At 39.7% G+C, this 17,797-nt stretch overlaps 1 protein-coding gene across 1 annotated transcript in view; it reads left to right on the top strand.

The window, feature by feature from the left end:
- The window catches only part of LOC135700848 (RNA polymerase II-associated protein 1), a 68,019-nt gene extending 51,408 nt beyond the window's left edge, over positions 1-16,611 (top strand). Inside the window, exons 4-8 of the mRNA XM_065221504.1 lie at positions 2,502-2,730; positions 2,792-2,940; positions 3,192-3,879; positions 15,701-16,264; positions 16,398-16,611. Of these exons, the coding sequence (XP_065077576.1) occupies positions 2,502-2,730; positions 2,792-2,940; positions 3,192-3,879; positions 15,701-16,264; positions 16,398-16,589 (1,822 nt within the window). The 3' untranslated portion in view covers positions 16,590-16,611. The remainder of the gene's footprint in view (positions 1-2,501; positions 2,731-2,791; positions 2,941-3,191; positions 3,880-15,700; positions 16,265-16,397) is intronic.
- The last annotated feature ends 1,186 nt before the right edge of the window (positions 16,612-17,797 follow it).

Raw genomic sequence — 17,797 nt, 5'->3', positions numbered from 1 at the left:
TATCTGATGATACGTGCGCACGATTTATATGCCTACACCCAACCACTCAATCATTCGACTTGTCCACATTTTAGCAAAGCATGCTCTTCGACCTTATGGTCGGCAAAAAAGATCCTCCGTGGCGCCCTCGCCGGACGCCACACTCAACAAAGAAACTGGATCGGACTCACCAGTTGGTTTCGCTGCTGTTGTTTGCTGCGCTGCTGTTATCGGCAGCGACGATGATGTTTGACGGTTGGACGGCTAACGATTTCCACGTGGGTGGACGGTGATCTCTTCAACAATGGCAGTTGGTTTCCACCAAGCCCCGATACGCGATGAAAATTTGAATCGCTTTTCACCGGACAAGGTGACGGTTTCCGGGATCTTTTGCCCCGGGAATGCAGATGATGGCGTCGGAAGTTGGACGTAGTCGTCGGCTGTTGGAAATAATATTACAAAGCACAGAATTTGTTTGACGAGCACATTAACTGGCCTAGATTGTTTTTTTTTCTACGCACACAAATCTAAACTATGCTGCACACTACATTTAGCTTATGATTTGCTATAACTAAACAATCAACGATAAATTAGAATTTAAGTACAAAGTAAAACCACGTTGTTTTAACTCACTATACAAAACTATACATTAGCGCGAACAAAACGACACACTTCCACTGTAAAATGCGGTTCGGACGAAAGTAAAGCGAAACCGTGACCCTCAGATTAGGGAAGGTGACCTCGGTCGAACTTAACGGAAGTTCGATTTTCCCGCGAACTTCTTCGAACGAGATCGATTGGCCCTTCGTTCAACCCGACTTAGTCACACTCTCTCTTTCCCCAACTTTCCCGAAGGTTTCCCTGGACTCGGTCTTGGGAGAAACTACGCAAGGTCTAGTAGCGTTACTCGTGAGGCATTCCAATTTTAATGTAAATCAGCTAGTGTCGTTTCGCTACTGGCATAGTTTTTGGCGTATGGATTAGATCTGTTTCGTGCTAATTTTATTTATGACTAATTTAATATTAACAATATGGAGCGAAGACTACAATATGAATTTCATACGCGTGACTTATGAATGATTTCCGTCTAACATGCGGTAGCTCTTATGCGACTTGACGACTGGTCAACACACGGGTCAACGTCCATGGTTCGGTTCCATTAAGCAAATCAATTAAAATAACACCGATTTATTGTGGCTAAAATTCATTAGTTGTTCTTATTAAATTATAACGTTCTTTTGCATCACTGTTTAACTTGTACGAAGAATGCGAAACTTCAAGGCATTGAATATTTTGAGATCTTATACTTACTAAAATTAAATATGTTTCAATTTTCAACAATTGATGGATTTGATTTTAAAGCTGTTTCTTTAAAACTGATTGTCATTTCTTAAAAACATTTGCGTTAATTGCTGCTGTTGTTTTATAAAAAAATTGCATATTTTTTCGCATTCAAGCAATACATTTCTTATTAAAAACCTGGAAATTATCCGTTAAAATTCTGGAAAAACCTGGAAAGATCAGACCATGTAGATAACGATTAAGCGACAAAAAGGTCTGTAGAAGCGTTGTGCTTCGAATTGTTCGGATATTAGAATAAAATGTAAGCATCGACTATCAGATCCTACACACTGCTCGAAGAATGATCAATCTTGAAATAAATTCAAACTTGTTGAAAAAAGTGACTGATTACAAGAACACGTTACTTTAGTGACTTAGCCTCGAAAAAGGAGACTTTTTAGTGACTGTCTTGAAAAAAGTGACCCAGTCGTCAAAAAGTGATTAGCTACCAGCCTTGCTATATGTTGATTCGATATGGAAAACATTGAGGACTTAAAAAATAAATCCAATCAGTCTGTGACATGGCTGACTGATTCTGCTACTACATTCACCATCCCACCCGAGTTTCTGTGCGGTTCACGTCGGTGGTCGTCTAGTTGTTTTCCACTTCATCTGTCAGCTTACATACATGCTACTGCCGCCTATTTAGCATCATTAGCAGCCGTCATGTGTATTTCCTTGGAAAGAGCCTATTGATTTACAATTACCAACCTCTGCTCCTCTGTCGGTGAAGCGCACACTTCGCTATAGCTTACAGCAGTAGCAGTCAGGATGATACGGCAAATTTGCATAATTGCTTAAATGGCTGTCTCATCGGGTACTTAATGCTACTGATCATGATTGCGGTGTGGCTTATCGGTAGTACCACGTGAGAGACTTTGACATTGTACATATACGAGATTAGCAGCATTGATGAGTTTGTTGATTGATAGTCATTCGGCCAACGTCTCCCTTGTGTGTAACATGCATTTCGATTGATTTGTGAATTGGATCAAACAAATCCTCCATCAATATCAATGACAGCAATCGCTGGCAGCACCTAGCATCTCCGTTTCTGGAAGGAGGTTCGTTTGGAAAAGACTATTCGTCTTGCGATTTAAATTTTCTCACTTCCAGCTAACATTGCTGATTTCCAATCAAATTATGTCCATTAAATTGCCTTCCTCTCATTTTCCCCGCAGTGAATTGCTTCCGGCACTGTTTTACCTACTGGAATGGCACTACCAGCATCTCGTCCTGGATGAAAATGGCCCGTTCATCATCCGTCAACACTGTGCATCCTTGTTAGCATTAATTGGCTACGACCGGGTTCAGCATGTTGCCACTGTATTCAGTCCGCAGAACTGGGACCGTTTGTTTGCCTGTTTCAGTAAGTGGTTCAACGGGGCGACAAAGTACGGTGTTAATGAGGTAATTTCCCTTCGGTGTCTGCCATGACAAGAGTGAAAATTGATTGAAGTCGTTTATTCAGTTTTCCCAGAAGCTGCTACTCGGAGCCTGCCTGGATGTGGCAGCCAAGGTGCGTCCCATCGCCGGAACCTACTATCGAAACTTTTTCGATGGCTATTTGAGCGCTTTCCTCAAAAGTGTCAAGTTTGACGATCTGATGAAACAGCTAAGGTTAGTATGCATTCAAGGTACTTTAAATAATATATTCAGAGCTGTACTCGATTGACCACGCTCACGTTTGCTCAACGTGACATATCGATATTATCACCAGAGGTTTTGATGCAATAAAGTGCACTAAATCTGCAGAATTCATGGTGCCCTTTCCCCACATCACCACACAAGCGTCCGCAACGCACGCTACAGCGCGGAATAATGAATAATTGAAATTTTGTCACTTTTCGCTTCCAATCTCATATTCACAGTCAATCACCGCTGTTTAGCACCGCGGCTGGATTGGAGGACAGAAGCGAGAAAATTGCTCCCCTTCCAAATCTGGGGAGCATACTGACGAGGGAAAACCATTCAACAGCTCCCACGTTGATCCTAACGAAATCCTACCCGGCATTTATGCTACACGCGATGCTCGATCTATTGCGTTCGCACGCCGAGTCTGACTTACTACCATTGCAGCTGTTCGTCGACAATAGGTTTCATTTCAATTATTTGATCAAACTGGCCAGCATGGTTTCGGAACGAAATCGTAATTTCACCCTGACCGGTCAATTGTCAACCAATTGGTTTTTGAAAGGCGAATTGAATTATATTCTCGATGTGTTAGCGGTGCTAGTGAAGGATGGTCGCTATCGTCCTGGCAAAAGAGACCCTCCAAGAACCAATACCGATGAAGAAGATGTTGACATGAAGAAAAGCGAAAAATTGATTTCCAGCGAAACTTCGGCCAACAAGGATGGGCGATTACTGCTGGCGATGGCGTTCAAAGCGCTGCTTCACCTAAGCGAGGAATTTTATCCGGCCATCGTACGGTTGTTCGACGAGGTGATTTTTGTTCGAGATTTTTACGTCACAGTTGGTGATGGTGTTGCAGCCGAAGACCTGCAGCGGTGGAAGTTCAACTATAAGGTGAAGCTGAAGACGTTGGTGAAAAATGAGGTAGGTTGAAATCATTTCGCAGTGGTGATTATTTGCCCGGATAAATTGGCAATTGTACGCTTTTTCCTATCTCGTACTCCTAGGTTAGGATAGGCTATTCATAATATGGTTCAGTAAAGGGTGCCTCACATCAAATTGCATTACGGAAAAAACGTTGTAGAAAATTACCTAGTTGACCGATTCTTTTCTAACTTTCAGACAATAGAATATAACCCATTAGTAAGCTTTTGGAATATGTATTTCATTCAACTTCAATATTTGAGCTCCTTGGGATGCTTCCGTAGTGCCTGCTTCATAGTAGCGCAGTATTTTTCGATGGACCTTAGTTCCGGTGCGTTGGGGGGGGGGGGGGGTACGGGAGTGACCCCGTTGGCTTCGTACCACTGCAGGACAATATTTGAATAGTGGCACGAAACTAGATCCGGCCAGAAGATCGTAGGGCCCTCGTGTTTCTTCAACAGAGGAAGCAGACGCTTCTGTAGACACTCCTTGAGGTAGATCTCCCCGTTTACAGTTCCGGTAGTCACGAACACGGCGCACTTCGTTTGCCACATGAGCAGATCGCTTGCCAAATCATGTATTTCTTGGCAAACTTTGAAAGTTACTGCTTCCTTACTTCCTGCGAAACATCAAACTTGTGCTGGGCGGTGAAGAACAGAAGCCCCGGAAGCTGCCGGAAGTCTGCCTTGACGTAAGTCTCATCATCCATGATGAGACAATGAGACTTCGTCAGCATCTGGGTGTACAGCTTCCGGGCCTGTAATTTTCCCACCGTATTTTGCCGTTCGTCACGATTTGGAGCCTTCTGCACTTTGTACGTATGCAGTCCCTCCTGGTCCTTGGCTCAATGAACGAAAGACTTGGACAGATTCAACTTTTTGGCCACATCCCTGACCGAAGCATTGGGATTCCGCTTAAACGATTTCACGACATTCCGAGTTGTTTTCCGATGTCCCGATGAGAAAGTTGAGGATTTTCCAGGTGCTTGCGCAAAATCAATTTAGTGATGTAAAACTCTGTGCCCCTCTTCTCCTTAGAAAGATCTTACATCGAATATGTTCTACATTTGATTCATTCATGCTTACATGCGCTGGCTAATGTTGGTAAATTTCAAACATGCTCAGCACATAAATACTTACATTGTAGCAAATATTATAAATTAACAATATGGTTCACTTCCAGAATTCCCACATGTTTCTGAAAAGACGCATAAGTAATACCCTCTCCCGGTGAGAAAGGTGACTAAAAACACTCGTGGCCTTATTATTATTAAGCGTGCAATCAATTCATATGTTAAGTCAAATAAAAGGTGTGGCAAACAGTATTAGCTTTCTCATGCATGTTACACGCCTACCCTGACGTCATGACATTTTACTACGTTCAGACTATAGTTGATATTGATAACGTAATAACGTAATATATTATGATATCAAAAGTGCCTAATTACGTGATATCTGCTATAGTTTGAATTAGCTTAGAGGTGAACCAAACAAATAAAAGAAAATGTAGATTATATCTGCCATCCCTCTTTACATACCACATTGGCAACTGACAGGAAGAAAACTTTCAACACGCTTAGAAGCGTTAACCCAATTTTGGGTAATAGATTAACAAATACGGTAAGAAAAAACACTCAGAATTAAGTTAAAAAAACTCAAAAACATAAAAAAAAGTAAAAAAGAATTCGATTTTTAGTTAAAGAACTCAACCATAATGTTTTCACTGCTGGGAACTTTTAACTTATTTTTGAATGAAAATCATAGCATCCTGCGTTGCTTTTGATGCTGTCATTTTTGTGTGCTCCATCACCTTCGTTCGTGCTCCATTATTGCATTCGATTGATCAGTAGGTAATTTTCACTCAATGGATTATTGATCAGGATTACTCAAAATTTAGTTTTCATCATTAATTTAATGTTACCTAGCCCCATGGAAGCCACATGATGAGTGAAAGTGAAACTTAATTTTTACACTAACTTTAAAGTACTCATTATTGGGTAAAAACAATACCCATTGTAAAGAAAAGTGGCTTAACTCATTAAATTAGCAATTTTGTTAACCCATTAATGAGTATATGTTACCCGTTAATGCGTAAAAGTTACTCATTAATGGGTAAAAGATACTCATAAATGGGTAAAAAAACTGCTTATACTAGTTAAGCCACTCTTCTTTAAAATTGACTTTTCTTTACTTATTTATGGGTACTTTCAATTTAGCGTGTTGGGTACCTCGTTCCCCAGCAACATGTGCAAAGGAAAACAAGCCAAATGTAAGCAATGCATTTATTCGTCGGTTGTTCCAGAATTGCAACATGCCCACTCAAACTAGCTATATCATCTGATAGAGCAAATTATCTCTCATATGCTGGTGTCGGTTTCTCAGATTGAGTCACGAGGAATCAACGTTTAAAGTCATTGTTTCAATTCCTTCCAACCATCAAGTAATTTCTACCCATCCAAGCACTTTGTTGCGAGAACTTAAAATTAATTATATGATTTGAGTAGTAGCTATACTAAAGATCCGAGAGATGCCGCCCCTTCATTGGAAGGAAAACCATTTTTGCAGTATGGAGAATATCAGAAAATCCACGATTTGTGACTAAACATGCTTTCACAGAAGGAAACACATTTACGAGTTTTTACCTCATCACCATAGTAATGTACTCGTGCAACTTTGTGCATCTAAGACTGCTCATAAAGACGATAATGAATAAAAACTGAAAATTTTCATGAAAATCCCGGCGGCGCTTGAGATCTAAACTTAATTTTGGGTATTTTTTTTCTTACCGTGTAGTTAAATTTTACTCAACTGTGAGTTGTTTTTGATAGCCTTGTTACGCTTAATTTACGGTGCACTAGTCACCTTTCGCGTCACTAGAGCCGCTATAATCGCAAAAAATCGTGTCTTGGGGATAATAGAAGAGTGAACCATATTGTTAATTTATGGAAAGTACCCCAAATTTACAAATCAGTTAGGGGAAAAGTTGGCTTCGGCAATACCTTAACCTATTATCGTCAGGGGGTAAACAAAGTCCTAGAGCATTCAAATTTGGCCAATAGTTGCTCTGAAACACAATGTATCCACATGTCAAAATGGAGCTCTCAAGGACGTTGTTTACCCCCTGACGATAATAGGTTAAGGTATTGCCGAAGAAAACTTTTTCCCTATGTAGGGTAAATTATGGCTTCGGCACCCATTGACTGTTTTCGGCAACCGAAATTGAAACGTTAATTTCACTGTATTTTCCCATCAAAACTCTTCGCTGAATGTATTAAGCCGATTCCTTACCTTTTCAGCTTCAATCTGATTACATTTTTACGACTGTGCAATCCTGTTATGCCATATTTTTCTTTAAATTAAATATACACACTACAAAATACGGCTGATTTCGAGTTGCCGATAATAGAACAACTGGTTAACACGCAGTTCAAATGGAAAGGGTGCCGAAGAAAAAGAGACTGCCGACAATAGTCACACTCACCTGAGAAGTTTAGAGCGTTGTAAAAACATGTTCAACCCGTTTTGATCAATTCTGTCGATTGGAATTGGTAGAACAGCAAGCACCAGATAAATGTCATCAAACAAACCTGTCATGTATGTGTGTGATGCTGAGAAATCGCTAATAGAAGTTCGGACGCTGCTTAGACTGACGAGAATACGTAAATTCCCCTATTACTTATTATGTATATCGCACCGTTTTCGAGATGTAGCTGTTTGAACGTAGGTTTTTTTTTTAAGTTGGTAATTTTTGGCCATATTCGAATCTATTTTGCGGTTCTCCATCATTTCGGCATCTTGACCTATAATTCAATGGGTGATATTCATTATAAAAAAAAATGAAAAATCAAAAAATATGTTATTGAGAAAAATGATTTTAAGTTTTTAAGTCAAATTTTAAAAAAGAGTGAAAATTTTTATAGAGTGCCAAATTTTTTTTCAAATAGTTCCAGATGTTCCCTACAACATTGCCCAAGGTACCAAACCGGTTGGACAAACATTTTTCGAGCAACAGTTTTCTGAAGATAAGCTTGACATTTTTCTATAGGCCCTTTTCAAAATTGTGTGGCATGGCATTTTTGGTCATGACCCAAGTAACACTTTTGGTTTTATGAGGGTTCTGTAGACCATGAATTAGGCTTGTAGAATGCTTTAAAACCTCTATACAACTTGCAATGTTATTTGGGGAGAAACGTTTCTGAAAATTTTCAGCCAAATAAAAACAATAAGAAAACTAATCGATTTGCGAATTCGTCTGGAATCGCATCAAAATCTTATTGACAGTACCTACATTTAAGGTTATATGATCGTTCAAGTTTTTTTTTTAACTTTCTGGGCAGGTAAAACTGGGAAATCCGATAATTACCCGGGAATCGAAAATAACCTGGCAAAAACCTGGAAATTACCGGGAATTTTATGGGGTCTGTTCATAAACCACGTAGACATTTTAGGGAGGGGGACAGGCTGACAGCGAGAAAAGCGGAAAAAACCAGGAATTCGCTGGAAGAACAGGGAAAAAGCAATAAGCAACATTTTAGGAAAGAATTTCAGAATCAATTAGTGAAACAGGACGAATCTTTACTAATAGATGGACTTGCATTTTTTACTGCATATTGCAGTCATTCGTTTTTATTTAATTAATTACTCAAAAATATTGCATTGCGAAGTAATGTTCATGGACTTTAAAGAAAAATAGTCAAGTTGCCGGACATTGGAAAATCTAAACTATACAAATCAGGGAGTTTATAGTTTATGAATTTAAAATATAATTACCATAGAATTCGCTTCAAAAATCTCATGATACTAATTTCAAATTTACCTTGGAATTCTGCTAAGAAAAATCATAGGTAGAATTCTTCTTAAACTTACTAAAACATTTCTTGTAATACCTTGGACTTCTTTCTGGAATTTCCTTGTAACACCCATTAGAATTTTCTTGGAACAGGGTGGCCACTGAACAGGAGAAACTGGAGAACTGCGAATCACCCGGGAATCAAAAACAACCGAGAAAACCCGGGAAATTACCAGGATTTTGATCTCAATTTAATTTTTATTTTGGTTTATACCGATTATTTATATTGATAAACAATTATAAAACAATCGAGCTCCTCAATTTGGCAGGGTGTTGGGAAAATATCAAGATCACGCTTAATTTTCGTAGACAAAAATCATCAAGCGAGCAACTGCGTAACTACGAATATCAAGCCAACAAAACTCACCAACTACTAAATCTAACCAAACCGTGGTGAGTTTGAGTTGCATGATTTTGCTTTACATCCGAACGCGACCTGAAACTACCGACTATGTTGGCAGTGCTTCGTGTCTGCCATTCGTGAAGAGTAAAGAGAGCATACTATATTTTCTCTTTCTAGGAAAACTATGTGCAACGGAATCATTTTTGTGTCGAGTCAACTCTCAGCTTCATTTTTACATGTTCATCATGTACATCATTGTAAAATCAGTATATAAGGGGAAATATACACCGCTTCAATAAGGATGTTCCGCGAAGTGAGGCTGACCTTAACCCAAACCGCTTCAATTGTAGTAAATGGTTCGTCGGCGATCACGCAGGAGGCGAATGCGTTGGAAACAGCGATGAGGACACCACGAATGCTGTTGGATGAATTACGACAAAAAAAAAGAGTCGCCAGACAGTTGCACTGAATTGATCCTCCCATCGAGCCAAGTTTCCGTGAATACATAAACGTAATATTCACCGTCAAGCGCAGCCAAATAAGCATCGTCCAATTTAGTCATGAGCCCCTGGTGTTCTGATAGTAGACTCGTAAACCGCTAGAGGGTTCGGTGCGAGGCGTGTCAATGGTAACTTGTCCAGGATCCGAGCGGAAGAACTGTGAACTATCAGGCAGCTAAAGATCACCTGGCGTAGAAAGGCTGGAAGTGGTGGCCATAACCGGAAGCGAAGATGAACTGAAAGCAAGCGGTGGATCAACAGTTGAATTACATGGACGAGTTCATACTTGCCGTAAATGATCCTTCACCAGGCCCGCACACAGGACCGGGATGGCTGCAGGTCGCTGGCGGGAATGGTTCGACTGTGGCGGGGGCTCGGGGGCTTCCATGATGCCAACGGCAGTGCGTCCCAGTAAACAAACAGAAGTTGATTCATCATAATGGTGTACGCCGCCAATCTTCGGCAGGACTAGATCAGAGGATCTGGATGCTTCCGGTGAATTTTTTGGTGTACGTCTCGGCTTCTGGCATGGTGGGGCTGTCATTTTCAGACCACAATTGTCGTGGAGCACACATATACGATTGAACTCTGGAAACCAAGAATTTTTCAGACAGAACCGTTGTTGCTTGCTGATTGTACTTGCCTACGGTTGGGGTTTGGAAGGCCCCCTTTCTTAACTCAAACGCAGGGCTGGGACGACTATTGAACGCTGGCAGCATAGGCTCGACTGCGATGATAGGATCAGGGCCTTCCACAAGGCTAGTGGCAAGTGTGCGTCCGAGTGTCGAGTTGAATAAAGCAGGTTGTGCTTTTATCGGAAATGATCGGCTGTAGGCATAATACATTTCAGGAAGTGGATTATTCGAAATAATGTCGTACTTGCCTAAGATAGGGTTTTGGAAGACCCCTTCTTCAAATGCAAACACAGGACAGGGACGGCTGAAGGTCGCTGGCATCAGCAACTCGACTATGATGGATGAATTAGGGACTTCCATAACACATATGGCAGGCGTGCGTCCCGGTGTCCAACAATCACGAAGGAGTTCATTGTTGAAGTTCGATTAGAAGTGATAATCGTTTCCGGGATGGAATTATTCAGAAAGCGATCATAGTTGCCTACGGTTGGATTTTGGAAGACCCCGTTTCCGGGCTCAAACTCAGGACCGGGATGACTGCTGGTCGATGGCGTTCTTGACACGACAATATCACTCCGTCATAGATGATTGATGACTGGAATTGGCGGACTTCGGAGTTGTTTTGCGGTATGTTCATTTGTAACACTTGAGGATTCCACAAATTTGGAATTCCCTTCGAGTCTACCTCTGACTTGGTTTAAATGTTTTTTTTTTGTCTTCAGATTTAACTGAGTTAAATTCTTAGGATTTGTTTGAAAAATCCCTTGGCATTTGCTGGGATTTCCTTTTAACCTCTCTTCTAAGAATTTTCTCTGAATTCTCCAGAGAATTTCTTTAGAATTCTCCCAGAAGTACTATGAATCCCCTATAATTTACTATTAATGTCTGGGAGGAGGGGTTCTTAATTTGTTGAAATGACGTATGGTGGTTAGTGGCGCCGGTGGTGTAGTGGTAAGCGTGATTACCTCTCACCCCAGCAGGCCTGGGTTCAATCGCAGTGGGCGCCGCCGGGATGTTCTGAGGCATAACATCTCTGATCACGCCTTCCTTCGGAAGGGAAGTAAAGCCGTTGGGTCCCCGGTTCATGAGTTGATGGGTCGATAGGTAGGGTCCAGGCTGCCTCCCTGGCATTGGTGCTCAGCACGGACAACAAGATCGACGGAAAGCAAATCAAGGGAAAAAAAGACGTTTGGTGGATTGTTAAAATGATGCGATTAGAAATCATCTATTTTGTCATTGAAATACCAGAATAAAATTTCCACTAATTTCTAGGGAAGCTTGTTCGATTTCCTGGGAAACAGCTGAATAAAAAGGCGATTAGTTTTACGCCAACTCGACAACTGGTTCAGATTCCGATGGATCTTCCTGGTTGTTAAGACCAGGCCTAAAAAATACTTGTCCTTCTCGGATTTGCATGAAACCGAAGACAACAAATCAAGAAGACTGGCAACTCTTCCATTTTCTCATACGAACGCTATGAGACAGGTACAATCGCGTCATCTACCGCTAAAAGGTAAATGCTTCGAACGAATTTGATAGCAAAGATTACATCCTCAGAAGAAGGGTTTGTGTATTTGCTCATTTTCTATGCGTTGCTTCCACCTTCAGTCAAGCGCAGCGCCATTGTATTTGTCGCTTGGATTCTGGCAAAGTTGCCAGTCTTCTTGATTTGTTGTCTTCGATGAAACTTTGCATAGTTGTGGGCAGTGCTGAGATTTTTCATTGTCATTGACAGACTTTCACGCGATATTGACAAAATTGTTCTTCACGTAGTCACTGATAGACTTGATGTTTAAAAAAATCTTTTTCAAAATCTCATTCATTTTTTCGTCAATTACAAAGGTTCCTGGTATCAAAAAAAAAATGTAATTTCGTGCATTCTGAGTCACATTATTGTTATCCAAGCAGTTCAGGACGTAGATGCTTCTTCACTTCAACGGCTCCATATAGTTGTTTTGCTTAAGTCATTTAATTTCGTTTCAAATTTAGATAAAAAAAAATCGGCACTGGTTCGTGCCAGCATTGTCACTAACAATTGACATGGTTTGCCTTCATGATGACTGTTAGCTCAAATGAGTGACCACAGCAGAAAAGTAAATATAGCCGTATATTGTCGAGATTTTGCAGCACTGGTTGTGAGTTATGGGCAATCATTCACATTTTTGTAAAAATTCGGCCATTTGGGATCATGCAATTTTTCTAAAAATCCAATCAGCTTAGTCTTAGTCGTCATTTCGATCAGGAGTGACATTTTAGTGCTACAATTTAATGAAAAATGACCAAGACGTAATTTGCAGGAAAAAAAGTTATTCTTACAAAAACTTTTTCCTGTTTGCACTGAATGAAATCTCAGCAGATGAATTTCATCCAAAAGCGGATAAATATCATCCAGACCCTTTCAAAATTAGTATAAAACATTATTGGTGCGAATACTTTAGCTAATTAAGCAAGCTAAGCTAAGCTTGCTATGATTTTTTGTCAGATCAGAAAACCTCACAAAATTCTCAACAAATCACTCTTGAAAAGATCATTTTTGAGTTATATATTTCTTTTAAGAAAAAGTTCAAGAAAAGTTTCGCCCTGTTCAAATGATATTCTAGATTTTTTTAAAGTATGCAAAGTTGCTTAAGTAGACACAATCTTTGCATCCACAATGTTTCATTGGAATCTGAGAGGGTGCTGCCAACCCGATTGGCGTGAAATTTATCTATTGTCGGCTCTGTCACGCAGAAAGATCATAATTTCATTAATTGAAGTTGCCATCTATCAACGCCCATTAATTAGCATGTCGTGCATGGTAGATTTAATCTAGTATTTATACAAATCTATATGCATAAAATCAACAAATGATTTATCGAAGCATAATTCAGCGATCGTTAACGGTTCGCATATTCCACGGAATCATTAATTCGTTGACATAAAGTTAACGAGACAATGGTTTTTGCAATATTATTATTATTGTCCGTCGCTTCGCTCCTATGACTTAAAGAAACACGTGCAAGACTGCAAATCTGAGTAACTATGCAGTAGAAGAACATTTTTCCAAGGTTTCAGAAGCATTCCATCGTTTTAATATTACGTTTCCATAGTTGCCTAAAATTAACGTCGTTGATTAACGGTTTAGGGCCTCCATTATAGGTTCAGGCGCAGCTACAAAGCAAGACCATGCTGGAGGTGGCTGGGTTCGATTCCCGGTCTGGTCTAGGATTTCTCGGGTTGAAAAATTGCTCGGCTTCCCTGGGCATAGAGTGTGATTGTACTTGCCACATAATTATACTAAATGCAAAAATGGTACAGGCTTTGAAAGCTCTCAATTAATAACTGTGGAAGTGCATCAAGAACACTAAGTTGAGAGCACACAATAAGCTAATATGCAATAAGCAATAAACATGAAATGCGAGGAAGAAGATTAAAGGTTAAAATATAATGAAAATGTGCCCACCACCCAACAAACAATTGCCTATTGAAGAAACGACTTCTTGACGATTTTATTCCACTTCATGCTTAATAATACTTGTACTATTTTTAATAATAACTTCTGTTCAGGCTTTGTTCACACAAATCTGGAGAATTTATTCAACCACAACATCGAAATATTTGGTGTTGAATAAGGTATGTCGAGAAGCTTTTATTCGACTTACAAAAGTTGTAACAGAGCTTATTCGATCAAATTTTTGATTATTCAGCGTTTATTAGACCATCTGTACTTCCTTAAACAGTGATGGTATAAAGGTGTATATATAGACGCTTGATTCTCATGTGAAATAATGTTTAATTATTACATCATTATACATTTATTAAACGATTATTCAACTACGGGATAATTAATCCGAAAATAAGAACGGCACGAGCAGGGTGTTTTCGTTAGTGATTTTTGCTGTGTCATTATTTCTGTCGAATTTATTACATACATACATACATACACACACATGTCGTTAAATGGGATTCGAACCATGACCTTCCGATCACCAGCCGCTTGCCTTGCCATCTGAGCTATCCTAGAATACATCATATGAGCAGCTAAATAAGCAATAAAAGCTTGAATCTAAAAACCTATCAGCACTTCCAGCCGTAGCTCTAGCTAATTCAAGGAGATGTGAGAATGATTAATTCATTCATAGTTGTTTAACATTAGACCAACGTTACCTCTCCATCTATCTAATTTCGATGGAAAGAATGCTATTCTTTTCAATAGATCTATGAATTGGTTGTCGTGAGTGATACGATTTATGATTACGATTTAAATTAATTAGGAGTAGAACATAAATAAAAAAAAGGGTTGAGGCTGGGATTGAACTCGCGACCTTCTACTTGGAAAGCGGAAACGGTAACCACTATGCTACCAATTTCGTTTTGTTGTTAGCCTGAATCACTGTTGTGGAATAATGAATAAATACGCCGTTTGTAAAGCATTTATAAAGCATGCAATTAAAACATGGACGCATAGTGGAATAAGAGCTATTATGCTGACTGTATTCACCTTTATTCAGCAATATTGTTAAGCAATGCAATGGAATCTAGTAATGGAGCTAGAAAACAATTATTAGACGTATAATAAAGCATGTTATTAAATCAATTGAAACAGTCGGATTAAAGCATCAATGTATGTGCAAATTACACTTATTCAGTATGTTATAATTTCAAACTTCTGGTGTTGAATCAGGAAGACAGTCATCGTTTGTATAGATTTTAATAAGTATATCAATCAAATCAGAGCAATCAGCGAAATAAAGGCGCATCATCGATCTCAATGAGGTTTTCTGAGCACATAATTTGACAACCCGTTTTATTCAGCATTGCACACTGTTATAAAGCATTTATTCAATCTATATGCTTATTTGTGACTCTGAATTGTTTTTGGGCAGTGATGTGGAATAATGAATCTAATACGTCGTTTATAAAGCATTTACAAAGCATTCTACTAAAACATGGACGAATAGTGGTATAAGAGCTATTTTGCTGACTGTATTCACCTTTATACGGCAATATTGTAAAGCAATGCAATGAAATCTAATAATGGAGCTAGAAAACATTTATAAGACGTCTAATAAAGCATTTTATTAAGGCAATTGAAAACAGTCGAATTAAAGCGACAATGTATGTGAAAATTACACTTATTCAGTTTGTTATTAGATCAAACTTCTGGTTCTGAATCAGGAAGACAGTCAACGTTTATAAAACTTTTAATAAGTTAATTAATCATATCAGAGCAAACGGCGGAATAAAGGCGCATCTATCGATCTCAATGAGCTTTTTTCAGCACATAATTCGACATCTTGTTTTATTCAGCATTGTACACTGTTATACAGCATTTATTCAATGTGTATGCTTATTTGTGACTGTGAATTGTTTGTTGGGCACTGCTTAGCATACATTTTATAATAGGTACGGGAATAACACTGAAAGCAGAACAGAGATTAAAGTTTATGATAACGTAACAGCTGAACAGAAGCTCCATCCTCTCATTACAATCTGCATATCTATTTCTTTACCAGGGAAACTTTTCCGGCACTCGTAACAGCTACACTGTCATCGGATGGCGCATCCCGCTGCTTGCTCGAACGTGGCCCTATTCGTTGTTGTATATGCTCCTGGAGAAGGCTGAGCAAGGACCCGCCGCTCATTTGCAGCACTTTTCCGAGGAGCAGATCATCAAGACATCGCTGCTATTTTCCGAATTACTGGAACTGAACTCCATCAGTCTGACAACTGTCACCCATAAATTGATGTACTTGATGACAGCTTTCCTGGGACCGGATTCCAAGTTTCTAGACGGTGACGTCTCGGCGCTTATAACTAGGCGTATCAATGCCCTCCGTGCCGAGGTGCAGTGCAGTGGGGAACGGTTCGATTTTGATGCCCGGCTTGAGGAGCGGAAGAGCTACCACGGACTATACCAGCTGGTGCTGGACATCTTCCAGAGTTCAAGTTACGGTCACGAACCGTTCAGTGCGCTAGTAATGGTCCCTCTGGCACAGCGGTATGATATTCAATGGCGTAACCTGGTGTGGTCGGAGCACGTTGCCGTGCTTAGATTTATTACCTGCAACGAGCAACAGGTTTGACCCGGATCTTATTTTTTCTTCTTTCTTTTCTTTGCCTACCATCCTGTCTGATAAAGTTATTTATCTCTAGAGAGCTTTCATTAAAGTAACCAACGTTTCTATTTCGTTCTCATTTTCTTCTGTGCAGCTCTTTGGGACGCTGGACGATTATTTGCAGCCGGAAGAGACCGATGTTACACTCATCAGGTTCTACAGCCAAGCATTGAACTCGAATCTGCTACGCCCGGGGACGGCACCTGCCCGGATAGCAGCCCACCACGTCCAAGCGTACCGAGCAAGGGTGGACAAAAGGGAGCATACTAATGATAATGATAAATAAACGGAAACAAGAATAATGTTAATACCGTTGTTGCTATTTTAACACCCATTTATTTTGCTCAGCGTCAACGAGAAGAACAAAGAAAGCCAAGTTGACCGGGTGAATCAGATGATTCTATTGTTTTAGATGACATTCAGATATGTTTGTTGTGCTTAATTTCACCGTTATTGCGGGTTGGATTGTCTTATTTATTCAGTAATTCAGAAACGTTGTTTATATGCTTTACACATGAAAATATTTCTGCTTTTTGGTTTAACCTTTGAGTACTCCCGCCATACAACACGAAACATAAATGTACTGTACTTTCAGAACTCGCTCTGTTTCACAAATATGTTGCATGAAATTTAATATCCAATACCCATAAATATGTGGCAATCATCATGTTAGGTCTTAGTGGGGGTAGGTTTTTCGTCCATTTCGCCTATTTAATGGATGCTCTCCCACATTTTTCCCATCTTTCGAAATTGTCTTTGTCTGATTCCCCCTCACCGCAACGGTCCCTCGGACCAACCACAAATAAATTCCATCCCTCTCGAGATGGGACGCTTTAGGGTATGGTCCGCCGAATGTTTGCTGCGTTCTCTTGACGTTGCATGGTTACCGTTTCAGCAACGTAATAAGTTAAGACGCCGTTTCCTTGCCTTCCTAATTAGTAGATGTAAGTAATAACAGTAAAATTAAGTTTTATTTCCAGTGATTATGACGTTACATTTCAAGTGATTTGGCCTATCTGCTGTTCATCTTTCGTATTTGATTGTTGGAGGATTTTCAGCTTTATGTGGTCTTTATGTTTGTGTTAATTTGGTCACTATTTGTTTGCTTGGCCTAACAGTAGACGCACCAAAAATCTTAGCGAAAAGCTGTATTTCTATATTAGTACCTAATAGCACCAGCACCAGTACTGCAAGATATGAATGGTCACGGTTCTCCAAGCGCATGGTCAAGGTGAAATAGGGGAAAAGGGGCAATGTTTTTGGTTATGGAGAATTTAGCCCAATGCCAATAAGCTGAATGCCATTAGACCAAATGCGGTTACTACTCACTAGGTTTACCAGCTCAGATGGATAATTTAGCCGAAAAAGCTATTTCAGTTATAATGCGGTATGCGACATCATATTTTTGTTTTGAATACACACTTTTTTAAGAATAGTTTATCCTTGATGCCTGTATACTTCAAAACTTCAATTCTTTCAAGTTTTTATACATAT

This window comes from Ochlerotatus camptorhynchus, unplaced genomic scaffold (genome assembly GCF_037179485.1).
Source record: "Ochlerotatus camptorhynchus isolate MF236.1 unplaced genomic scaffold, CSIRO-AGI_Acam_v1.1 ptg000143l, whole genome shotgun sequence".
NCBI classification, from domain to species: Eukaryota; Metazoa; Arthropoda; class Insecta; order Diptera; family Culicidae; genus Ochlerotatus; species Ochlerotatus camptorhynchus.
The sequence above is the reverse complement of the archived record's forward strand: the minus strand, read 5'-3'. Positions and strand labels throughout refer to the sequence as shown.